The 27,902-nt window shown below is 32.9% G+C and overlaps 2 protein-coding genes across 2 annotated transcripts in view; both read left to right on the forward strand.

Moving 5' to 3' along the window:
* The window catches only part of LOC127712829 (ankyrin-2-like), an 88,471-nt gene extending 79,065 nt beyond the window's left edge, over positions 1-9,406 (forward strand). Inside the window, exons 3-5 of the mRNA XM_052219436.1 lie at positions 3,934-3,987; positions 5,706-8,959; positions 9,374-9,406. Of these exons, the coding sequence (XP_052075396.1) occupies positions 3,934-3,987; positions 5,706-8,959; positions 9,374-9,406 (3,341 nt within the window). The remainder of the gene's footprint in view (positions 1-3,933; positions 3,988-5,705; positions 8,960-9,373) is intronic.
* LOC127712830 (uncharacterized) overlaps positions 1-27,902 on the forward strand; it is a 270,720-nt gene that overhangs the window by 53,249 nt on the left and 189,569 nt on the right. The window lies entirely within an intron of this gene.

Here is a 27,902-nt window from a genome sequence, read left to right on the forward strand (position 1 = left end):
ATAATAGTAATAATTAAGTTGGCTAAAGTCAATTGTAATCCGTTTTAGTTGTCTGCTGTTCAATGTGATCAGTCAGTTGTCTGATGTTAAAAGTAATCAGTTTCAGTTGTCTGATGTCAAATGTAACCAGTTTTAGTAGTCTTATGTTAAATGTAGTCAGTTTTAGTTGTTTGATGTCAAATGTAATCAGTTTCGATTGTCTGAATTTAAATGTAATCAGTTTCAGTTGTCTGAAGTCAAATGTTATCAGTTTAGTTGTTTGATGTTAAATATAGTCAGTTTCAGTTGTTTGATGTAAAATGCAGTCAGTTTTAGTTGTCTCGAGTTAAATGTTATCACTTTCAGTTGTTTGATGTCAGATGTAATCAATTTCAGTTGTCTTATGTTAAATGTAACCAGTTTTAATTGTCTGAAGTCAGATGTTATCAATGTTAAATGTAATCACTTTCAGTTGTTTGATGTCAGATGTAATCACTTTCATTTGTCTAATGTTAAATGTTATCAGTTTCAGTTGTTTGATGTTAGATGTAACCAGTTTCAGTTGTCTGATGTCAAATGTTATCAGTTTCAGTTGTTTGAATGCAAATGTAGTCACATTTAGTTGTGTGATGTTAGAAATAATCAGGTTTGGTTGTTTGATATTAATTGTGATTAGTTTCAGTTGTCTGAATTTAAATGTAATCAGTTTCAGTTGTCTGAGGTAAAATGTAATCAGTTAAGTTGTCTGATGTTAAATGTAGTCAGTTTCAGTTGTTTGATGTCAAATGAAGTCAGTTTCATTTGTATGAAGTTAAATGTAATCAGTTTCAGTTGTCTGAATTTAAATGTAATGAGTTTCAGTTGTCTGAAGTTAAATGTAATCAGTTTTACTTGTTTGATGTCAAATATAGTCAGTTTTAGTTGTTTGATGTTAAAAGTAATCAGTTTTGGTTGTTTGATATTAATTGTGATCAGTTTCAGGTGTCTGAGTTTAAATGTTATCAGTTTCAGTTGTCTGAGGTAAAATGTAATCAGTTTAGTTGTCTGATGTTAAATGTAGTCAGTTTCAGTTGTTTGATGTCAAATGTAGTCAGTTTCAGTTGTCTGAAGTTAAATGTAATCACTTTCAGTTATTTGATGTCAAATGTAGTCAGTTTTAGTTGTCTGATGTTTAAAGTAATCAGATTTGGTTGTTTGATATTGATTGTGATCAGTTTCAGTTGTCTGAATTGAAATGTAATCAGTTTCAGTTGTCTGAATTGAAATGTAATCAGTTTCAGTTGTCTGAAGTCAAATGTTATCAGTTTCAGTTGTCTGAAGTTAAGTGTAATCAGTTTTATTTATCTGATGTTAAATATTGTCAGTTTCAGTTGTTTGATGTGAAATGTAATCAGTTTCACTTGTTTGATGTCAGATGTAATCAGTTTTAGTTGTTTGATGTTAAATGTAACCAGTTTTAGTTGTCTGATGTTTAATGTCATCAGTTTCAGTTGTTTGATGTTAAATGTAATCAGTTTCAGTTGTCTGATGTTAAATGTCATCAGTTTCAGTTGTTTGATGACAAATGTTACCAGGTTTAGTTTTCTAATGTTGATAGTAATCAATTTTAGTTGTCTGATGTTAAAAGTAAACAGTTCTGGTTATTTGATGTTTAAAATAATAAGTTTCAGTTGTCTGATGTTAAATGTAATGGATTTTGGTTGTTTGATGTCAAATGTAATCAATTTAAGTTGTCTGATGTTCATAGTAATCAGTTTCAGTTGTCTGATGTCAAATGTAACCAGTTTCAGTTGTCTGATGTTAAATGTCATCAGTTTCAGTAGTCTGATATCAAAGGTAACCAGTTTCAGTTGTCTGATGTTAAATGTCATCAGTTTCAGTTGTTTGATGTCAAATGTTATCAGTTTCAGTTGTCTTAAGTTAAATGTAATCAGTTTTAGTTGTCTGGTGTCAAATGTAATCAGTTTCAGTTGTCTGATGTTAAATGTCATCAGTTTGAGTTGTCTGATGTTAAAAGTAATCAGTTCTGGTTATTTGATGTTTAATGTGATAAGTTTCAGTTGTCTGATGTGATGTTAAATATAATCAATTTTGGTTGTTTGATGTCAAATATAATCAATTTAAATTGTCTGATGTTAATAGTAATCAGTTTCAGTTGTCTGATGTTAAATGTCATCAGTGTGAGTTGTCTGATGTCAAATGTAATCAATTTAAGTTGTCTTATGTTGATAGTAATCAATTTTAGTTGTCTGATGTTAAAAGTAATCAGTTCTGGTTATTTGATGTTTAATGTAATAAGTTTCAGTTGTCTGATGTTAAATGTAATGGATTTTGGTTGTTTGATGTCAAATGTAATCAATTTTACTTGTCAAAAGTTAAATGTAATCAGTTTTAAATTTTATCAGTTTCAATTGTCAGATGTTAAATTAATCAGTTTCAGTTGTCTTATGTCAACTGTAACCAGTTTTAGTTGTCTGATGTTAAATGTCATCAGTTTTAGTTGTTTGATGTCAAATGTAACCAGTTTCAGTTGTCTGATGTTAAATGTCATCAGTTTCAGTTGTTTGATGTCAAATGTTATCAGTTTCAATTGTCTTAAGTTAAATGTAACCAGTTTTAGTTGTCTGGTGTCAAATGTAATCAGTTTCAGTTGTCTGATGTTAAATGTCATCAGTTTGAGTTGTCTGATGTTAAAAGTAATCAGTTCTGGTTATTTGATGTTTAATGTGATAAGTTTCAGTTGTCTGATGTGATGTTAAATATAATCAATTTTGGTTGTTTGATGTCAGATATAATCAATTTAAATTGTCTGATGTTAATAGTAATCAGTTTCAGTTGTCTGATGTTAAATGTCATCAGTGTGAGTTGTCTGATGTCAAATGTAATCAATTTAAGTTGTCTTATGTTGATAGTAATCAATTTTAGTTGTCTGGTGTTAAAAGTAATCAGTTCTGGTTATTTGATGTTTAATGTAATAAGTTTCAGTTGTCTGATGTTAAATGTAATGGATTTTGGTTGTTTGATGTTAAATGTAATCAGTTTTACTTGTCAAAAGTTAAATGTAATCAGTTTTAAATTTTATCAGTTTCAATTGTCAGATGTTAAATTAATCAGTTTCAGTTGTCTTATGTCAACTGTAACCAGTTTTATTTGTCTGATGTTAAATGTCATCAGTTTTAGTTGTTTGATGTCAAATGTAACCAGTTTCAGTTGTCTGATGTTAAATGTCATCAGTTTCAGTTGTTTGATGTCAAATGTTACCAGTTTTAGTTGTCTGATGTTAAATGTCATCAGTTTTAGTTGTTTGATGTCAAATGTAATCAGTTTTAGTTGTCTGATGTCAAATGTTACCAGTTTTAGTTGTCTGATGTTAAATGTCATCAGTTTTAGTTGTTTGATGTCAAATGTAATCAGTTTTAGTTGTTTGATGTCAAATGTTACCAGTTTTAGTTGTCTGATGTTCAATGTCATCAGTTTTAGTTGTTTGATGTCAAATGTTACCAGTTTTAGTTGTCTGATGTTCAATGTAGTCAGTTTCAGTTGTCTGATGTCAACTGTAATCAGTTTCAGTTGTTTGAAGTTAAATGTAATCAGTTTCAGTTGTCTGATGTCAAATGTAACCAGTTTCAGTTATCTGATGTTATAAAATGTAACCAATTTAAATTGTCATATGTTGAAAGTAATCAATTTTAGTTGTCTGATGTTAAATGTAATCAGTTTTAGATGCCTGATGGAAATGTAATCAGTATCAAATGCCTGGTTAAAAATGTAATAAGTTTTTGACAGTTGATGTATTTTGAATTAATATGGGATACCATGATTCAACCATGTCACCAGTATCAGATTCCTGAGGTCATATGTAATTGATATATATATATATATATCATATTTTTGACTACTTCATGAGAATTTCTAGATATATATTTTCAAATAGTCTATATGTTCTTATTCCAGAACAAGACGAGAAAGAAACTGAACAGGAGGAAGTTATCCCAAGGAATATAAGAGGTATATTATTAGATCATGTATTGATGACAACTTCTAACTTGAGAATAAAAATGACAGCTCCCCTGCAACCTTTACACAGGGTTGTAGGAAATGGTTTAAACAAGTTTTTCGTTATAATACACTATTTTATATTGTAGATGGTAGAATAGAGACAAAAGATACTAAAGAGATATTCAAAACCATAAGTCGAAAAATAATCTGACAATGCCATGGCAAAAAAAAAAAACAATGAGAAGACGAACACCAGTACACACAACTTAGCATAAAAAACTAAAAACTGAACAAAACAAACCCCACAAAAAACCAGTGGTGATTTCATGTGCTCTGGAAGAGTTGATGAATCCTGCTCCGCATGTGGCACCCTTCATGTTGCTCATGTAATGTGGATTCATTATTATATTTTTGGATGCCAATTTTGTGGATATCATGTGTAGCCATTGTCAAAACCAAGAAATCAAATATCCACGAAAATGCATTTTTCTCAATCCACGAAAATTTATACACACAGTAGGTACAAACCTATTGATAAGTCTTATTCGGGAAAAGAGGACAGGATTGTGGTCACATCTGGCGTCTTCTGTGAAACAAATATTCTGTAATGATCAACCAACTCGTGATGGCATCTGCAGAAGCTTTAACCATATTTTGTAGGTATTGATGTGTCCTAAGGTCTTCCTCACCCTCATGGTGAAGAAGATCCCTATTGGTTTTTTTTCAATACTGTGGATTCATTATTATTCGTTTGATACCAAATTTCGTTGATTTCGTGGGTATAGGTGAACCACGAATTTAAATGTTCAACGAATCCAAAATTGCTATAAGCTTGTATGCAGACTTTGTCAAAACCACGAAATCAAATATCAAGGAAAATGCAACTTTTCCTCAATCCACGAAAATTGATTCCCACAAAAATAAGTGATTCCACAGTAGGTCAAAGGTCAAGATCATAAATGAATAAAATTCTGGCAACATTCTGATTTCTGGATGGCTAAATTTAAATTATCAGTTGACTCCTTGTATGGGTTATTACTCTTGAATGTATATTTATTAATTTATTTTATTTTTCCCGAAAACCTTTCATAGTAGATCTGTAAATAGCAAAAATAATCAGTAAAATAAGATCCACCAATAAGTTGAATTGACTGAACTTGTCAGTTGACCCCCAATGTTTTGTGCTTTTGTCCTATTATCATTTTATCTATAATGGATAAACTTAAATTTTTAATGATAAAATAATCAGCAACACAAATTCAACATATATGTCAATATGGATGAAATCGTCATTCTCCTAATTTTTTTAAGTGTGTCTTATTGTCTTAAAACTGGTATGGATAGGTGATGGGTGATACAGGCTGTGTTTTTTATCCAGGTGTGGAACAATTATTTCTTTTTATATCCAGACTTTCAGGTTGAGATCTGTGTTATTATTTGACATAGGATAATAATGTAAGCATGTGTGACTTTACCCTGATATCTGGTCACTTTCTAAGTCACCGAACTCGGAGCTGATTTTTATCTTTCAGTGATTCTCATAATGTTTAAGATAATATCAGTGTTTCAAAATATATTTTTTTGCTTAGTCTTTAATTTTCAGTGGTGTAGGTGTTTCGAAGATGGGAAATCTCCATTTATCTCTGTTTGCAACTTTAATGTAATAATAATAGATTGTTGAATTGAAATATTTTTTTTTATTAATTATACACTAATATATTTTTCAGAGCAGATAAAAGAACAATTAGAAGACTGGGAAAAGAAAGATAAGATGTTTGTCTCTACCAGAGCCAGTAATTATGTCATGGAATGTGTACAGGACAACAATTGTGTGACTTTAACTGCCCCAGCAGGAGTTGGAAAATCTTTTATCTGTAGACATACAGCACTTGTTTTACAGAAGAAAGGATACAAAATAATACTGGTGTATGCCCCAACAGATATAAGAGATTATTATCAGCCTGGTAAACAGACAGTCTTCATTGTAGATGATATTTGTGGAAATTACACTGCTAACCAACAACAGATTGATAACTGGAAACAACTGTTACCTGTGATTAACAAGATTATTGCAGACAAATGTTGTAAGATTATTGTATCTTGTAGGTTACAAGTTTATAAGGATGAGAAGTTTAAGATATTACCACCATTTAAATCTTGTGAATGTAACTTGATATCAGATGAATTATGTCTTACATCTGATGAGAAAACAACTATAGCAAAAACATATATTAGTACAAATGTAAAAGATATTGATGATTTATCGCAAAATAGTGATTTTTTTCCACTTTTATGCTCCTTATATGTTGAAACAAAGAATTCAGATATGAAAGAATTTTTCAGAAATCCATTTGTTGTCTATAAAGATGAGCTAGACAAGTTAAGTGAGGCTGGCGATGAAGGGAACTATAAAATATGTAGTCTTGCTTTATGTGTTCTCTTTAATAATCAGCTAGAAGAAAAATGGTTTCAGGGTAAAGTAACTGATGAACAACGACAGATCATAAATGACACATGTGAGGCTTGTGAATTCATTGGTATACCAAAGGCAAAACTAAAGAAAGCACTTGACACCCTAGATGGTACATTTATATGTAAACAGAATGGTATTTATAGAACTGTACATGATAAACTGTTTGACTTCCTTGCTCATTACTTTGGTCAGAAAATGATTGAATGTTTAATAGATCATGGTGATAGTGGTTTACTGCATGAACGCTTTATGTGGAGAAAATCACCAGATGACATGGACAGTAACATAGACTTCATCATTGAAATAAAAGATGATGATTTAAAATCATATTTAGAAAGGTTTATTAAGGACTGGTCAGCAGGAAAGGTGTCAGATGTGTTTGATAACACTAATATGAAGGTATCATCATTCAGACAACAGTTATTACAGTACTTATTACAACTGGACAAATCACAACAAGTAACATTAGCCCACACCAGGGATACAGTGAGACCAAAGGAGGAGTTTGGATCAGGTAATACTCCACTAATAGATACTTGTTATGAAGGTTATCATGATATGGTACAGTGGATACTACATAATGATGTGGATGCGAATAAGTGTAAAGATGATGGGAATACTGGACTGATCATGGCAAGTCAGGAAGGACATACTGAAATAGTAAAGTTACTATTAGAGATGAATCCTAATGTTGATCTATGTAGCAACAATGGCTGGAGTCCTCTGAATACAGCAAGTCAGGAAGGACATACTGACATAGTAAAGTTACTATTAGAGAAGAATCCTAATGTTGATCTATGTAACAACAATGGCTGGAGTCCTCTGAATAAAGCAAGTCTGAAAGGACATACTGAAATAGTAAAGTTACTATTAGAGAAGAATCCTAATGTTGATCTATGTAACAATAATGGCTGGAGTCCTCTGTATACAGCAAGTGATGAAGGACATACTGAAATAGTAAAGTTACTATTAGAGAAGAATCCTAATGTTGATCTATGTAACAATAATGGCTGGAGTCCTCTGAATACAGCAAGTAATGAAGGACATACTGATATAGTAAAGTTACTATTAGAGAAGAATCCTAATGTTGATCTATGTAACAACAATGGCTGGAGTCCTCTGAATAAAGCAAGTAATGAAGGACATACTGAAATAGTAAAGTTACTATTAGAGAAGAATCCTAATGTTGATCTATGTAACAATGATGGCTGGAGTCCTCTGAATACAGCAAGTCTGAAAGGACATACTGAATTGGTAAAGTTACTATTAGAGAAGAATCCTAATGTTGATCTATGTAACAATGATGGCTGGAGTCCTCTGAATACAGCAAGTCTGAAAGGACATACTGAAATAGTAAAGTTACTATTAGAGAAGAATCCTAATGTTGATCTATGTAACAACAATTGCTGGAGTCCTCTGAATACAGCAAGTAATGAAGGACATACTGAAATAGTAAAGTTACTATTAGAGAAGAATCCTAATGTTGATCTATGTAACAATGATGGCTGGAGTCCTCTGAATACAGCAAGTGATGAAGGACATACTGAAATAGTAAAGTTACTATTAGAGAAGAATCCTAATGTTGATCTATGTAACAACAATGGCTGGAGTCCTCTGAATACAGCAAGTCAGGAAGGACATACTGACATAGTAAAGTTACTATTAGAGAAGAATCCTAATGTTGATCTATGTAACAACAATGGCTGGAGTCCTCTGAATAAAGCAAGTAATGAAGGACATACTGAAATAGTAAAGTTACTATTAGAGAAGAATCCTAATGTTGATCTATGTAACAATGATGGCTGGAGTCCTCTGAATACAGCAAGTCTGAAAGGACATACTGACATAGTAAAGTTACTATTAGAGAAGAATCCTAATGTTGATCTATGTAACAACAATGGCTTTACACCATTGATCTCCTCGTGTATCAATAACCACACCAGTATAGTCCAGCTATTAATTAAACATAAACCAAACATTAATGCCCAGACCTATGATGGTGGTAATGCTTTATATTTCAGTGCATTTAATGGAAACCTAGAGATAACACAGTTACTGTTAGAGAACAATGCTGACTGTAATATCTGTATCCATAGTAAACAGTCTATATTAGATATATTAAATAACCATCCAAGTAAAACATTGGACGAAGTAAAAAAAGAATTATTTGATAGCCTGGTAAAGAATACATCTTCACATGTAACAGATTATGTCAGTAAGAAGTCAGTAGATTATGCCTTTGATGTAGTAGCTGGTTCTTCTCCTTTACACATAGCCAGTTATAAGGGTAGGACAGATGTAGTCAATTGTCTTCTTGACCACAATGCTAACATCAACATGACAAAAGAAGATGGAACAACACCATTATTTTATGCATGTGAAGTAGGACATGAGGATATTGTACGTTTATTGTTAGATAAAGGTGCAGATACACAGATATGTAGACTTGATGGGAAATCCCCTTTAAAGATTGCAACAGATAATGGACATACATCTATAGTAATGATGGTAACAAATCACACAAAGCAAGAGGACAAACATTCTTCTTAACTCTTGTTCTGTGGTCAGTGGTTTGTTAAACTCTTGTGCACTGGTATGATCTGGTGTTTGTTTAATAGGTTTGATGTCTACTTCTACTCATTTCATTACTCTTTCTCTAATTTTACAAAGCACATGCAGCCCTAAGCTTTACATTACATGAATATTATTGATGTTTTCACCAGGAACAGAAGATATCTATTTGATGTAGATGCAGTAAAAGATGCCAATGAATGAAATTGTACCACACTAAGTATATATTGTAATTCTAACATAACTTTGTAGTTGTCAATTACTTCATTGTTTCTTAAGTCACAATACTTTCTAATTGCCAAGTTAGATCAGTTTTAGTCATTATAATTTTTAATGCAATTTATACTGAAGGTTCTAAATTGTATTGATTATGACATACCATAAGAGGGGGGGGGGGGGGGGTCTCAACATACAAATTTGGGTACAAATGTCAGGATAAAAAAACACCCCTATTATATATTCAATTTAATTCAAATCAAAATAATTGTCATATAAATCATTTTATATATGATGTGTGACTAAATTGCTTACATCCAATTCATTTGACCTTTGGTAAATAGTTGTCTCATTGGCAATCATAACACATCTCCTTATTTTTACTTTGGTGGATACTTGTCTCATTATGCAATCATACCACATCTCCTTATTCTTACTTTGGTGGATAGTTGTCTCATTGGCAAGCATAACACATCTCCTTATTCTTACTTTGGTGGAAAATTGTCTCATTGGCAATCATACCACATCTCCTTATTATTACTTTGGTGGATTGTCGTCTCATTGGCAATCATACCACATCTCCTTATTTTTACTTTGTTGGATAGTCGTCTCATTGGCAATCATAACACATCTCCTTATTTTTACTTTGGTGGAAAGTTGTCTCATTGGCCATCATACCACATCACCTTATTTTTACTTTGGTAGATAGTCGTCTCATTGGCAATCATACCACATCTCCTTATTTTTACTTTGGTGGAAAGTTGTCTCATTGGCCATTATACCACATCTCCTTATTTTTACTTTGGTGGATAGTCGTCTCATTGGTAATCATACCACATCTCCTTACTTTTACTTTGGTGGATAGTCGTCTCATTGGCAATCATACCACATCTCCTTACTTTTACTTTGGTGGATAGTTGTCTCATTGGCAATCATAACCTCATCTCCTTATTTTTACTTTGGTGGAAAGTTGTCTCATTGGCCATCATACCACATCTCCTTATTTTTACTTTGGTTGATAGTCGTCTCATTGGCAATCATACCGCATCTCCTTATTTTTACTTTGGTGGATAGTTGTCTTATTGGCAATCATACCACATCTCCTTATTTTTACTTTGGTGGATAGTTGTCTCATTGGCAATCATAACACATCTCCTTATTTTTACTTTGGTGGATAGTTGTCTCATTGGCAATTATAACACATCTCCTTATTCTTACTTTGTTGGATAGTTGTCTCATTGGCAATCATAACCTCATCTCCTTATTCTTACTTTGGTGGATAGTATTCTCATTGGCAATCATTCCACATCTCCTTATTTTTACTTTGGTGGATAGTTGTCTCATTGGCAATCATAACACATCTCCTTATTTTTACTTTGGTGGATAGTCGTCTCATTGGCAATCATAACACATTTCCTTATTTTTACTTTGGTGGATAGTCGTCTCATTGGCAATCATACCGCATATCCTTATTCTTACTTTGGTGGATAGTCGTCTCATTGGCAATCATAACACATCTCCTTATTTTTACTTTGGTGGATAGTCGTCTCATTGGCAATCATAACACATCTCCTTATTTTTACTTTGGTGGATAGTCGTCTCATTGGCAATCATACCACATCTCCTTATTTTTACTTTGGTGGATAGTCATCTCATTGGCAATCATAACACATCTCTCAATGGTTATCTGTATAAAATGTATATATTAAGCTATAATACTATTAAACTACAACAAGTCTTTACTATTTTGTGTAAAACTAAGCTTGAAAAATCATATTGCCCAGTATTGCCTAGTATTACCGTTTCTAGGAGTATTGCCCAGCCTGGGAAAACCTGGACCCTGGTAATACTTTTCTAACGACATGGGATCATTCTTATTATTTGATAAAAAGATCAGAATACAGGTTTCATAGAATTCTTAGCAGAACAAAAATGGCAGAAGATAAACACTTATAACCCATTGACATATATATTTCTATCCATTTTATCTTACATCTGTGAAATTGGACCCCATTGATATATTTGTCATACCCAAAAGTGATCAATGCCAGCGTCTATGTTTACCTTTATATTGGAAGAGCCCTCCTGTGTATAGAAATTATGAATTACTGTTTTATGTTTATTGCTACAGAATGTTGGTTCATGTTTCTACTCTCTGTAGGTATTTCTTCATATACACTGTACATGTATATACTTATATGTATATATGAGACTAATGCTTATATTTAGATTTCTGGCCTTGCGGTATGATTTTTATACTCGGGCTCGGAAATCAACAAATCAAATCCCTTGCTTTGCAATTGGTTTTTCCAGCACAAATTTCTTACTCTTAGTACTGAGTCAAGTTTTATGGTGGAAAGCCTTTGTTTGGTTGTGTTGTGTTATTGGAATACTGTTTGAATATCATATGTGATAGGTCTCTTTGTTTTATAATGTCATTGTATTATTTGTTTTATTTCTTTGCTCTGCTGATTCCTGTTTTCTTCTCGACATTTATTACATAATAATTGTGTTTAGACAGTCATTTTATAAGATAAACTAAACTCAAATACATTTGCTCAGTTCCAAACAGCAATCAAACTCATGTTTTCCTACGTGTATATATACTGTACAGTATTCAGTGTTATACAATTACCCTAGCTGTAAAAAAGCTGCGTACCAGAGTTCTACAAAGATGTGAAAAAAGTTAAACGGAGATGACAAAATATCTTGAAAAGTGTCTTTAAACAAGCATGTCAACAAACCCTTAAGACTAGAATTTGTGAGTACTCAACCTTTAAGGTCATTGATTTAACCAGTGGAAGAACATGTATGCAATAGTATTTTTTTTTTGACATATCAGTGATTCACACTGTTATGCAATGGTATTGATTTTTTTGGTTTTTGACATATCAGTGATTCACAATGTTATGCAATGGTATTGATTTTTTGGTTTTTGACATATCAGTGATTCACAATGTTATGCAATGGTATTGATTTTTTTGGTCTTTGACATATCAGTGATTCACAATGTTATGCAATGGTATTGATTTTTTTGGTCTTTGACATATCAGTGATTCACAATGTTATGCAATGGTATTGATTTTTTTGGTTTTTGACATATCAGTGATTCACAATGTTATGCAATGGTATTGATTTTTTTGGTCTTTGACATATCAGTGATTCACAATGTTATGCAATGGTATTGATTTTTTTGTTCTATTACATATCAGTATATCAGTGATTCACAATGTTATGCAATGGTATTGTTTTTTTTGTTTTCTTTTTGACATATCAGTGATTCACAATGTTATGTAATGGTATTGATTTTTTTCTTTTTGACATATCAGTGATTCACTGTATGTTTTTTGTCTTATGATATAGAAATGTAGCATAGCAGAGACGGGTTTGTGTCAGTGTTAACCTTTGTATAAACTATCTTTTATTCTAGAAGGTAGCTGAGCTTAATAAAACAAATTTTTTAATTATAATTGAAATTTTGAAGGTTCGATGACTTTTTTTATGGCAAATATTTAAAATGTAATGTTTATTGAATTTAAGATATTTATTCAAAATTGTTCATTTGTCAATGCTGTAATTACTGTTTGAATTTTTAAAGACACACATTACCTATTTGAGGCTATAATTTGATTTGTTTTCCCTGTGTTTAAATATGTTGTAAATAATATATGATGTTTATACATTTGCATAGTAGGAGAAATACAAATGTATCTATATATTGCTGCTGTAAATCATATATTTTTTTTAAACATTTTGTAGAATTGAAGGAATATTTAAAGGAAAGAATTATAGTGATATGAAATAACCATACATTCCAAGGAAAATACATTTTTTATCAAGTCTTAAGATACAGGAAAAAATTTGATAGGGCATAATTTTTTATACGACCGCAAAAAATTTTTGCGTTCGTATATTGGTATGACGTTGGCGTCGTCGTCGTCGTTGTCTGAAGACACATTGGTTTTTGCACTCTAACTTTAGTTTAAGGATGTTCGCTCCTCTTGTTTTTGAATTTTTGCCAGATATTCGGAATCCTCTGGTTTTATCCATGAAGTGCCATTAAAAATTTTGCCCACTAACCCCTACTTTTCTTTCCATAATTTGATAACGTATAGTTTAAAATGTCATCTTTGAAAATCTTATAAAATCCTTGTTATTTTTTCATTGTTTTTGAAAGAAAAAAGGTGCTAATGTTAAATGTATGAAAAATCTAGAGAGAATTATTTCCCGCCAAATTTTCAATGGCTTATATCTCAAAAACAAGCACACGGACCCTTCATTTTTTTCTGCTTTTTTAGTTTCTTTATTTATATACTATCAATTTATAACAGTCTTTTAAAAAGCTTGTTATTTTGAAACAGGGTAGCGAACATCCTTAAGTGAATGGATCTCTATGAAATTTTACCATAAGGTTCAATACCACAAAAGGAAGGTTGGGATTGATTTTGGGGGTTATGGTACCAACAGTTAAGGAATTAGGGGCCAAAAAGGGGCCACAAATAAGCATTTTTGTAACTTCCAGACATTACTTGTGTGTTAGTGTATGTATCTCTCTGACATTGTACCACAAGGTTCCATATCACACAGGGAATGCTGGGATTGATTTTGGGGGTAATTGCCTCAAAATATCAGGAATTAGGGGCCAAAAAAGGGGCAAAAAACAAGCATTTTTCTAGTTTCATGACAATAACTTGTGTGTAAGTGTATGGATCTTTCTGAAATTGTAATACAAGGTTCCATATCACAAAGGGAAAGCTGGAATTGAGTTTGGGGGTAATTGCCCAAAACGTTTAGGAATAAGGGGCCAAAAATAAGCATTTTTCTAGTTTCCAGACAATAACTTGTGTTCAAGTGTATGGATCTCTCTGAAATTGTACCACAAGGTTCCATATCACACAGGGAATGCTGGGATTGATTTTGGGGGCAATTGCCTCAAAATATTAGGAATTAGGGGCCAAAAAAGGGGCAAAAAACAAGCATTTTTCTAGTTTCATGACAATAACTTGTGTGTAAGTGTATGGATCTTTCTGAAATTGTACTACAAGGTTCCATATCACAAAGGGAAAGCTGGAATTGAGTTTGGGGGTAATTGCCCAAAACGTTTAGGAAAAAGGGGCCAAAAATAAGCATTTTTCTAGTTTCCAGACAATAACTTGTGTTCAAGTGTATGGATCTCTCTGAAATTGTACTGCAAGGTACCATACCACAAAGGGAAGGCTGGGATTGAGTTTGGGGGTGATGAATCATAAGGGGGTTCAAAAAATTAGGGGGGGTGGGGGTTCTTTAAAATTTTCCATTTTAAATTGGTTATTTCTTATTTATATATAAAAGCAAATAATAATGATATGGTTTGAATAGGTAAATTACAAATTTTTAAGTTCTTAGACCACATTCATTGTGTGTCAGAAACCTGTGCTGTGTCAAATATTTAATCACAATCCAAATTCAGTGCTGTATCAAGCTTGAATGTTGTGTCCATACTTGCCCCAACTGTTCAGGGTTCGACCTCTGCGGTCGTATCAAGCTGCACCCAGTGGAGCATTTTATTACTTGTTTTGTTACAAATGATATTTAACTTATTGTACAAACATGGCAACTATTTTAAGATTTGTATTTTAATTTGTTTATTTTTGAAATATCCTTTAATATTAAATCTTGCATTAATAATATTTTTCCAAGACATCGTTGATCCTCAGGCAAACCATGGAAGATTCTGGTAGCCCTGCATCTTAGTAATTATACTGACAGTATATTATAAATAAATTTATTGTGAAATTTTCTCAAAATCATAGAGCTACAAAAATATGAAAATATTTATAATTTATAATTTCATTGAAGATATTATACTGATTTTTAATATTTTGAATTATTTCAATTATATTTTGTTTTACATTGTAAAAAAGGAATACATTTATGTGTTGATATAAATAGACTCAGAAAAAATAATTATAATAAACATATTTAAATTATATGTTATGATTATTTGTTTGACAAAACCATTTTTGCATATACTTTCAGATAGTGTCATCTTTGGTTGATATGTTAATTTGTTTAAAAGGACCATTTCAAATATTTGTCTTTGGTTGATATGTTAATTTGTTAAATGGACCATTTCAAATATTTGTTTTTGGTTGATCTGTTAATTTGTTAAATGGACCATTTCAAATATTTGTCTTTGGTTGATCATTTCAGATAGTGTCATCTGTGTCAATCCTATAATTTGTTAAAATGACCATTTTCAATAGAACCTTGGTTAACATTGGTTTGAACAATATTCCTCGGATATACTTGATAACTAAGAAGAAGACATTCATAATTTATTTGAACTAAAAGTGAATGATTGATCCCATTTTTAGTGGAGTTGCCACTAAATCAAACTAGGATTGTTGTATGATGAAAACTTGCCAGTGAGACAACTTTCCCCCAGAGACAAATTGGCTTTGATAAAAGCAATTGTAGGCCACTGTTTTTTTGTCTCGCCTGCGACAAAAGTTGCAGAATGCAGGACATAGAGATATTAATCCTGTTGCATCAAGGCGTAACTATTTGTTTAAAGTTTTATATTTCAAAAGGAAGAAGACATAGATGTTTCATACCTTGTATGCAGATGCCTTATTTTATTAAGTTTCCGTCTGTCATATGTCTATTGGCCTTTACCTCATTTTCATGGTTCAACGACTGCTTAACAAAAAATTATGTTTTTTTGTCATGTAAATTTTTCACTTCTTATGAGTGACAGGATAACTATATTTGGTATATGGGTTCCTTGCCAGTCCTATATGTTCGTTAGACACAATTCAGCTGACCTCGACCTAATTTCATGGATCAGTGATAAAGGTTAAGTTACGTGGCCAAGTCCGTATCTCAGATACTATAAGCAATAGGGCAACTATATTTGGTGTATAGAATGATTGTTAGATGTACCTGTCTGTCTGGCAGGGTTCATCTGACCTTGACCTCATTTACATTAATCATTCCTAATGTTATTTATGTAAAACTTAAAAGGCGATACATTTCAGCATGTGCGCTCTCGTTTCCTATTGTATTATGATGACACTCTGTGAAAGTAACTCCTCAGAGTGGATGGAAATCCTATTGATTTTTGTTAATGTGGTCAAATGTCGATTTCCAAGCTGATATATACATAGACTGGTAATAAAAAAATGAGAATTGGTATGATTGCCAATGAGACAACTATCCCACCATAGTCCGAATAATGTGGATGTAAGCAACTATTGGTCACCTGTTCGGCGTTCAACAATTATAAAATTTGGTGCAACATTTTTAGTTTATGGATCATATCATTTAACCATATGTCAATTTTTTAGCAAACGTGATTCAATGCTCCATAGGATTAGGAAGACCCGTACTGATGTCGGGATTATTAAGTCAAAGGCCAAGGTCAATGTCACTGCGCCTGTTATTATACTGACATCTTGGGAATAAGTTCGTTTCAAATGTTATCTTTTGAGCCATATGGAATATCTTTACAAACCTTTGGATAATTTAGCTTGGGGTGAAAAAAGCCCATATTGATTTTAGGTCACTAGTCAAATGTCAATGTCACAGCAGCAATTAATAGCATCAAAATAGGGCAATATTGGTTTTCCAATGATGTAATTTAAATCATCTGTCAACACTTCACCAATTATAGCTTTAAAATGCCCCATTAAAACGAGCTATATCCGATGGATGTTTGGGGTCAGTAGATCAAACTATATTTTGAGCCAATATCTGATGTCTGATTGGTAATGTTCTTTAGGGTGATAAAGGCTTCTATTTAGTTTGAGGTCTACAAGTCAACGGTCAAGATTACAGTCCGTAGCAATTTATAGAAAATAATCTGCGTTTGGCTATGCCTGATCCAGATAGAACCAAACTTTAAGATATACCCTTGTAATGTATATTTTAGAATTTCTGATAAGGTGTGTTATTAAAACAATACAGCCACAGTCTTCATTAAAAGAAATTCCCCACATACAAAAACCCTGTTTCTTCCACTACAAATAAAATCCATATAGATTACATTGTGCTTCTCGTTGGTATTTTTTCATGCATAAGGTTGAATTTTTTTTTCTTATTTATTTAAGTTTTCTCAGCTAATTATTGAATCACTTAGCAATGGCAATACTATCACAAGGAATGAGTAATTAACAACAACCACCTATGTCTGAAAAAATAACAGAGCTTTGCAGATATGTTCTCCAACACTAAACTAAGTGTATACTGATAGGTATTAGTGTAACTGTCAGATGAAGAACAGCAATAAAATCCAATTTCTTTTCTTTTTGCCAAGTGCACATATTAATTTTGTGTCATGAATATAACTGCACTCGGCGGTCTCGTCAATGTGGGCTAGCTTGATTAAAAACCATGAAAATGGTATTTACTGCTTCTCTCCTATGCACGGATTCAGAGGTAAGAAATAATTTTGTCAACTAGGATTCGGAATAATAGGCTGACATTTCTTCCTTCGGACTGTTACTTTGTACACTAGCACGGAAGTCCAGGTTTTTGATTACTCTTGGTCAATGTCGGTCATGTTAACTCTTAAACGTTCGTATTAGGCTTTAAATTTTTGAATATGTTTGCTTCGAACATCACTGAAGAAATATTAATTGTCCAAATGTGGATCTTGTGCATAACATTGGTATCGTTAATGTCATTGAAAATCTAGCTCAGCGTATTCAATTTGGTCTAATACAAGGCCGGGTTCACATTTTGATTATATCACACTATAAAAATAAGAAGATGTGGCATGATTGCCAATGAGACAACTCTCCACCAGAGACCAAATGACATAGAAGCTAACAACTATAGGTCACAATACGGCCTTCAACAATGAGCAAAACCCTTACCGCATAGTCAGTTATAAAAGGCACCGAAATGACAAATATATATCCCTACAACAAAAAAGGCGCTAGGTACAGATCTGAGAGTACTCACTGTTACTGACAGCTAGTTTAAAGCCAATGGCAACTAATAAAAAAGTCATGTATCTAAGACTAAAGAATTAATCAGTACAAATCCAACATCCAATGGATGTAGTGTAAAGAAGATATTAACAGTCAGAAAAAACATGACCATGTGCAATTGTTCTCATCCTGATATTCATGTAATATATGACTACGAACGTTAAACGCAAATTCATCATCGTGTAGTATTTGCAACTGGACGTTAAATAACAAATCATCACGAATAGATACACCATAGTCATTCTCTTCCATTATATAATGAAAACTATTGATAAGTTTTTGTCGAGCCTGCGACTTCTGTCGCAGAAAGCTCGACATAGGGATAGGGATCCGGTGGCGACGGCGTAAACAAACTTCTTAAAAGCTTAATAATTCAAAAGGTAGAAGACCTGATCCTTCATACTTTGTATATAGATGCTTTATGTTATGAAGTTTCCGCCTGTCATATGTCCATTGTCATTTTCATGGTTCAGTGACTACTTGAAAAAAAAAGTTAAGATTTTTAGTATTCTTGATTTCTCTCTTATTACGAGTAATAGGATAACTATATTTGGTATTTGCATAAGATCCTGATGCCTGTCAGACAGTTTTCACTTGACCTCGACCTCATTTCATGGATCAGTGAACGAGGTTAAGTTTTCGTGGTCAAGTCCATATCTCAGATACTATAAGCAATAGCTCTACTATATTTAGTGTATGGAATGATTGTAAGGTGTACATGTCAAACTGGCAGGTGTCATCTGACCTTGACCTCATTTTCATAGTTCAGTGATTAAAGTTAAGGTTTTGTGTTTTGGTCTGTTTTTCTAATACTGTATGCAGTAGGTAAACCTATATTTGGTGTATGAAAATATTTTACAATGTACATGTCAGTCCGGCATGTTTTATTTTACCTTGACCTCATTTTTACGGTTCATTGCTCAATGTTAAGTATTGTTTTTTGGTCTGGTTTTCTAATACTACAAGCAATAGGTCAACTATATTTGGTGTTTGGAATGATTGTAAGATGTATATGTCTGTCTGGCAATTATCATCTGACATTGACCTCATTTTCATGGTTCATTGGTCAATCTTAAGTTTTCCTGGTTAAGTTTGTTTCTTTGATACTATATGCAATAGGTCAACTACATTTGAAGCATGTAATGATTGTAAGGTGAACATGTCTGTCTGGCAGGGTTCATCTGACCTTGACCTCATTTTTATGGTTCATTGATCAATGTTAAGTTTTCCTGGTTAAGTTTGTTACTTAGATACTATGTGCAATAGGTCAACTATATTTAAAGCATATTTGGTGTATGCAATCACTATAAGGTGTACATGTATTTCCAGTTTGGTTTATCTGGCCACATCTTCTTATATCTATTGGCCTCATTTTCTTGGATCATGTTAAGTTTATGTGATAGTTGTAGTAAAGCTTTATATTTAGGACTATCAACATAAAATCAATGGTCAGTAAAGAAGGCGAGACATTTCAACGTGTGCACTCTTCACTGTGTCTAAACTACCCCGGCAAAAAATGTTTGGACTCAATAGTATCTAATATCCGGTACGGTGACGGACCATCAACAGACATAGAAAAGGTAGGACTTCTGTTTATTTATTTGTTGTTTTAATGATATTGAAGAATATACATACACATATAACTATGTTCGATTGTGAGATGTAATATTTTCTACAACCGTTCTAGATTAATGGAGAAAAACTAAAAAGGCACATCAAAGTGGTGAATTGAGTGAACCTTGCCTCGAATTTGTTTAATTTCACTTTAAATTGTGCACATTGTACGGAAAGAAAGATATTAACACGGAGATTGCAAGACTAGTCACTGTGAGCACCCCAATATTTGTATTTCTGTGCATGGAACGAAAGAAATGGGTCATGTCAAAATGGAAGGACCCGGTTTTGTCAATGTTGTTCACTACATAAAGACCCGGTTTTGTCTCAGTAAAGGACCCGGTTTTGTTTTGTTTTGAAACCACAAATTTATGAAAAGCAACGTTAACACGGATCTGAACATTGTCCGTCGCAATAAATTTAATATATGAGTCATACAGATGTTATTGTAATACAAACCTGTCGTGCTAAAATTTATCTTAAACGGAAACTTTTCGAAATAAGGAGTAGACATTTTTCGAATGCTATACGTATAACTTATTGCACTTATCTTCGAACTAAGTTTAAATGGAAAAAAGCACTTTATAGCATGCACTTACATTAATTCCTTATGCTGTTTGTTTGTTTTCTATACTAGTATGTAATGATGTACATATAAGAAGATGTGGTATGATTGTGTTACCATATCAATTTATCAAAAGAGTAAAGCTAGTATGCTTTACTATACTATACGCTATGTTTACAATGTATTTACTAGCATTTACTCATTCATTCATTCATTCATTGACGGACAGTCAGAAAAAGACTTCAGTCTATACTATTCTGCACGAATTAGTCATGCATGCAACCCCGCTAAATTTTCTATATATATATATATATATTGTGTTACTCGTACTAATGTGTTTTTTAACACTTGAGCACGCACATAACATAGCTGTGGGATTTTCAACTTTCTCTCTATTTTCAGGTAAGCACATTTAATTTTGTAGGCCTTTTAAAGCATGTTTTCCTTATCAAATTCACAGTTCAAATTCCAAGGAAAATTCAAGTTAACATTTGAAATAAAGGTATATTACAATTATGTATTTTCAATGTGATTCTAATATGACGTTCTTCTTTCGCTTTGGAAACAAAGCCATGGCATGTTCTAATTCCAATAGAACATTGGCTGCACGCGTGATTAACGTCACAACTGAAATTGCAACGGCAGTTGCATTTTGAACTACACCGGAGATCAAAATGGACATTTGTGTTGGTGTTGCTCACTACGAAATTAAATAAAATCATTCTGAAAGTAAGTTTACATGTATCTGTTAATTTTTTTTATCGTGAAACATGCAGTTGATTTTCTAGAACGTTTTGGCTACCTCAAATCAAAATGGTTGCCTTTCGAACGTGTATTTTAGGTCCGCTTCGAAGTACACAAGTTCTAAACTTTCCTTTCTTAGATAAAATTGGTTTGCAATATAATAACGTTCCAATCTCTACGTCTTATTTAGAACAACCTAAGTGGCCATTTAGCCCGTGAAAAATGCCAATGAGACAACTTTCCATCAGAGACCAAATGACGTAAAAGTTAGCACATATAGGTCACCGTATGGCATCCAACAATGAGAAACACCCATACTGCATTGCCAACTATAAAAGGCCCCGAAATGAAAAATGTAAAAAAGAAATTCAAACGAGAAATTTAACGACCTGATTTATTTTCAAAACAAAATATGAAAAGCAAATATGAAATAAAACAACAAAAGACAACCACTGAATTACAGGCTCCTGGATTCGGTACTGACACATACAGAATGGCGGGGTTGAACGTGTTAGCGCGTTTTTTTTTTTATTAAATTTTATGATGGTGTACACGATGTAGTTATATTATATCAGTGGCGGATCCAGGGGATGTAGAGGGAGTACGCCCCCTCCCCCTTTTGATGGCTAGAAATAATTATCATATCATGTTTTACATGATTTATATATGATTTTTTTAGCATAAAATCGTCCAAAAGAAAAATTCCCCACGCTACGCTCGGCGGTATGTAATCTGTTTAATAGAATTACGCCTCCTTTCAAAAACTCCTCGGTCAGCCCTTGCTTATTGACAATTATAAACTTGACCGTCACTAAAATGATGAACATTTGTCAATGTACGATAATCATTACACAATGAAGAGATAAAAGAGCGGTTTATTTGTAAAATTATTAATAAAATAATCATTATTGCGTTTTCTGGATGGCCTGAGACTATTATACTAATTTGTACTTAGTATTATAGTTACAAGGAGGGGTAAACGCATTATTATTGTAATCCTTTGCGCCGCATGAAAATTCATTTTCTAGGGCGATTCTGCATGCATATACATTTGTCTTATTCTATTGCTTTATACGGAACATTTAGTGTTCCGAATATTTATTTTCAAACGGTCATACCCCCCCCCCCCCCCCCCCTTTCCCTAGGTAGAGCGGAAAATTTAATAAGATAACCATCACATATCAAATGTGCGTCCTTCAATTTTCAAGGCCGTACACTATCCAAGTTTGAACACTTAAATTTACATAATTGATATAAAAATAAATTAAATTGCGTTACAAAACTTCATTTCCTTGTATTTCCCCGTTAAAGTATTCGTTTTTATACAAAGCAAAATTCAAATTATTTTTGTTCCAATAAAGCAGGAATTCAAGTGTTTACGGATTAAAATAGAATATAAGTTATTCTTTGAAAGAAATTGATTTCCAACGAGCCCCTAAACTCCTGTTCAACGCCAGATTTTAATTTACGTCATGCGATTATGCATTATCCCCGGCTTAGTATATTTCTAGGAGTTTGATTGGTTAACGCACGTCGTTACAAAACCCATAGCCCCTGGGTATTGCTAACCCATATCCCCGGACGTTGCTACCCATTACATCGGGGAATTTCACGAGCGTTTTCCTTAGTTCCATGGTTGTTCCTTATAAAATATCGAATTCTGTAGATTTTCCATGATGTCTGTATAATTAAATACTTAATCCACTAACGATTTTATCTTATTATATCGATTATTTGCACTCATTTTAGTAAATGCATCACTACGCAGCCACATTGTCAATGAATGATACTACTGAGGTAGTACCTTACACCCCGTTAAAAATATGTCAAATTCCCAATTTTCAATAATAAATATTTAAAAAATGAAAAAAACGTTGCTTTCACGTTAAACTTTGTGGTCGAATTTCTCTAAAAATCGCCAGATTTAGACTAAGACCGGGGATAAATTCTTTATATTATTTCTATGACAAAACTTTCAGGACGAAACCGGGTCGTACACATTGACAAAACCGGGTCCTTCCATTTCGACATGACCCATTTCTTTCGTTCCATGCACAGAAATACAAATATTGAGGTGCTCATAGTGACTAGTCTTGCAATCTCCGTGTTAATATCTTTCTTTCAGTACCTTTCTTTCCGTACAATGTGCACAATTTAAAGAGAAATTAAACAAATTCGAGGCAAGGTTCACTCAATTCACCATTTTAATATGCCTTTTTAGTTATTTCTCCATTAATCTAGAACGGTTGTAAAAAATATAACATCTCACAATCGAAAATAGTTATATGTGTATGTATATTCTTCATTATCATTAAAACAACACATAAACAAACAGAAATCCTACCTTTTCTATGTCTGTTGATTGTCCGTCACCGTACCAGATATTAGATACTATTGAGTCCAAACATTTTTTGCCGGGGTAGTTTAGACACAGTGCTCTTGTTTAAAAACAATTGGACGTTTTCATTACCTATTATCATTATTATTGTAACATATGACATACATGGTTGTTATAGCTGAAAGAAATAATTCCTGTCATTATAAATGCAGCTGACTTCAACATAACATTTCAATACAGTCATTGAAACTATTTGTAGTCTAGTCTAAGCACACAACGACTGTGAGCTATGGTCATCACTTGGCGTCATCCGTCTGTCATACCTTTGTTTGCCATAACCTTCTTTGAAAACATATGGCCAATTCAAACCAATCAGTTATATAATATAAAAAATAAGGAGATTTAATATGATTGCCAATGAGACAACTATCCACCAAATTTCAAATGAAGTGGATGAATAGACAACCGTACGGCCTTCAACAATAAAAAACCCATACCGTGTAGTCTTCTATAAAAGGCCCCGACATGAAAAATATGAAAGAATTCAATTGAAATAACTAACGGCCTAATTTGTAACAACACAATTTTACGAAAAACAGATACATATATGACATACAGCAACAAACTACAACAACTGACTTGGGACACACACAGCGAATGTGAAGGTGCCAACCCTCTCCCTAAACTGGGACAGTCCTAAACTGGGACAGTGGTGTAACAGTACAACATAAGAACAAACTATTAAAATCAGTTGAAAAGATCTTTTCGTCTTAGATGCATGATTCTTTTTATTAGTAGTTATCTGGCTTTGAGTTAGCTGTCAATAACTGCGGGTACTATCAGATCTGTACCTAGTGATTGTTTTTTTGTGAGGATGTACCCGTCCACATCCACTCTGTGTTTTTGTTAGATGTATTCCTATGTGTATCCTTCTGATGAGTTAGGCCTTTTTCAACTGAATTTTATAGTTTGTTCTTATGTTATACTGTTATACCACTGTCCCAGGTTAGGGGAGGGTTGGCCCCTTCAAACTAGTTCAACCCCGCCACATTCTGTATGTGCCTGTCCCAAGTCAGGAGTCTGTTATTCAGTGGTAGTCGTTTGTTGCTGTGTAACATATTTGTTTTTCGTTCATTATTTTGTACATAAATTAGGCCGTTTTTTTTTTTGTTTGAATTGTTTTACATTTGTCATTTCAGGGCCTTTTATATAGCTGACTATGCGGTATGGGCTTTGCTCATTGTTGAAGGCCGTACAATGAACTATAGTTGTCAATTTCTGTGTCATTTTGGTCTCTTGTGGAGAGTTGACTAAATGGAAATCATACCACATCTTTTTATTTTTATATTAAATCATTAGATCGATACAAAGCAGAAAAACATATAACAAAAACACAGACTAGACGTGGCAGGGAATATTTTGGAACCTAAAATTGTCAAATATTGGGATTTTTAATTATATGTGTTTATAAAGAAGTATAAAGAAAGAACTTATTCTAGACCATTGATATGTGGTATGCAGTGACATTCTTTTCCAAGCATTTCAGTGTATATAAAAGGAGATTTTGCAGCCCTCCCAGTCTTTGTTACTGGACAATGACCTCATGAAATAAAGCATCTACATTAATAGAGACAACCCTACTATTCAAGAAACGAAAATGACATCTAAAGGTTACCACACTGCGTTCAACAATATGTAAAGCTCTCAAACATTTTGAGTCAGACAATTCTACAGTTGCATTCTGCAAGACATAGGTAGACAATCCTAGCGGAGACGGCGACGGCTTATACTAATGTATGAATCTAAGAGCATTGAATTAAGTCAGTGAAAAGTATCATGATTTTGTCATTTTTTTAAGCTCTCTGTAAAGACAACCTACTTCACTTATAGTTGATCTGCAGAATTGTTGTAAGATTGGCCCAAATTTTTTTCTACATTATTCAATGGTTCGATGGCCAGGGAGATGCATGGCGACGAACGAACACCCAAGTTAAATTTATGAGTCCACATACTGTCTTCCTTAATACGCAAGGAGTTTAGCTATAGCAATAAAGTTAGCGTTCAGTTTTAATTTCAAATTAAAGTGTGAGTTTGGTTCGTGTTTTCTCGTGAGTTGTGATTCGAGTTCGAGCTATAGGTCGACCCAAAATTAAAGTAAAAATTCGAGTTCGAGTTACTTATACTTTATACTCCAAGTTGCACTCTAGAGTAGAATGAAGTTATCAAATTGCAATTCTCATTTTAATCAATTTTGCACTATAAAGGTGGATTACTAATGAAAATGCAAAACTGTAGAGAGAAGTATATTTTGTCTGTTGTCTTGTCCAGAAGATACTATTGCTACCGAAACTGGTTTGTTTGGCAGCAGGCTAATAAAAACTTATATAACGCCTGTATTAATATACCACGCTAACGATAACAGGGGATTGTGTTTTTCGATCTTGGCGTGCGTGCCTCCGTTCGTCCGTTAGTTTTTCTGTTTGTCAGTTTGTCTCTCCGTCCGTTAGTTTGTCCGCCCGTATCAAGGTTTTAGTAAATGTAGTTTACCATGAAGTTGAACATCAACTTGAAATTCAGCACACATGTTCACTATGACACGATTGTTTTGTATAATATATGCCAAATTATGGTTTTGATCCAGATAACGTGGTACACTGAACAATAAAATGTGATAGTGCGATCAGGTCATGGTGTCCTAAGAACACATGTTTAAAAAAAATATACAAATTGTTTTCTTGTTTTTTTCTGATAGTGCGATGAAAATTAGAAAAGTTGACGCAACTAATCGGTATATTTTCGAGTGAAAATCAAATGTCATAATGTATTTGTATTTTCTAATACGATCAGCCGTTTTTTTTGTTGTTTTTTTTTTTTTTTTTGTCAATCTGCGACAAAACATAACAGGGTTTTCTAACAATTCTTTGTACATTTCGTAAAACAAGTAACAGACTTAAGATAGTGTATACTTTTCGTGAAGTATTCAAACTCAGTGACATTATCATTTAAAGGAAAGCCAAAAAAAAAATGAAAGTTTGCTTTAATAAGCGAAAAGCCGTAATATGTTTGGATTTGTATAAGCAATGATTATCATTTAATACAAAAACATTTCAAAAAATTATATTCAATAAATAGTAATTTATATATTGAAAATCAACTATGTAGTTTTTCTTTTCTATTTTAAATTAATTTCAATTTATCCCAAGTTCATACTTTTTACGGTTGCAAAATGATCACGATTTTCGACAACATTTGACTTTTCAATAAATCTTGCCTTGCTGATCATTTTTTTGTGGTTTAAACTGTCTATTTATCTATTATAATTTAAATCATATAACGCATAACGGAAAATAATGTTTCTCTCTAAATATAATAGTTTTCATGATAGCAAAATGGTAAAATTTGTCATTTATGGGCAATAACTCCTATAAGAATTTGTCTAGCAGTTTTGACGTATATGGACAATTGGTAGAGCTCATTACTCTGAACATTTTTGCTCCTTTCAGATTTTCTCTATTTATAACGGTTCAAAAAACAATAGACAAAACTTGTATTTTACCCCTATGTTCTATTTTTAGCCATGTCGGCCATATTGGTTGGTAAGCGGGGTCATCGGACACATTATTAAAACAAGATACCCTGTGATGATTGTGGTCAAGTTTGGTTAAATTTGTCTCAGTAGTTTCAGAGGAGAAGATTTTTGTAAAAGATTACAAAAATTTACAAAATATTGTTAATAATTGACTATGAAGGGCAATTACTCCTGAAGGGGTCAATTGACCATTGTGGTCATGTTGACTTATTTGTAGATCTTACTTTGCTGAACATTATTGCTGTTTACAGTTTATCTCTATTTATAATAATATTGAAGATAATAACCAAAAATTGCAAAATTTTCTTAAAATTACCAATTCAGGGGCAACAACCCAACAACGGGTTGTCCGATTTGTCTGAAAAATGATCTTAATCTGATAAACAATTTTACCCCATGTCAGATTTGCTCTAAATGCTTTGGTTTCAGAGATATAAGCCAAAATCTACATTTTACCCCTATGTTCTATTTTTAGCCATGGCGGCCATCTTGGTTGGTGGGCCGGGTCTTCGGACACATTTTTTAAACTAGATAACCCAATGATGATTGTGACTAAATTTAGTTTAATTGGGTCCAGTAATGTCAGAGGAGAAGATTTTTGTAAAAGTTAACGACGACGGACGCCGGACGCCAAATCTCTGGGCCAGGTGAGCTAAAAAGGACAAATACACTTGTTAAAACTCTAGATGAAGTGGAACGTTCTTAAAAACTGAACATCTTGTATACTATATACAAAAGTATAAATAACACTGTATAAATTTGGTGCATCCGAAGCGTTTTCCTGGAGTTACCTTCATCAAAAAAGCTTAAATCCAAAAAATATAAAATAAAGCTTTTGT

This window comes from Mytilus californianus, unplaced genomic scaffold (genome assembly GCF_021869535.1).
Source record: "Mytilus californianus isolate M0D057914Y unplaced genomic scaffold, xbMytCali1.0.p SCAF_8, whole genome shotgun sequence".
Taxonomy (NCBI): Eukaryota; Metazoa; Mollusca; class Bivalvia; order Mytilida; family Mytilidae; genus Mytilus; species Mytilus californianus.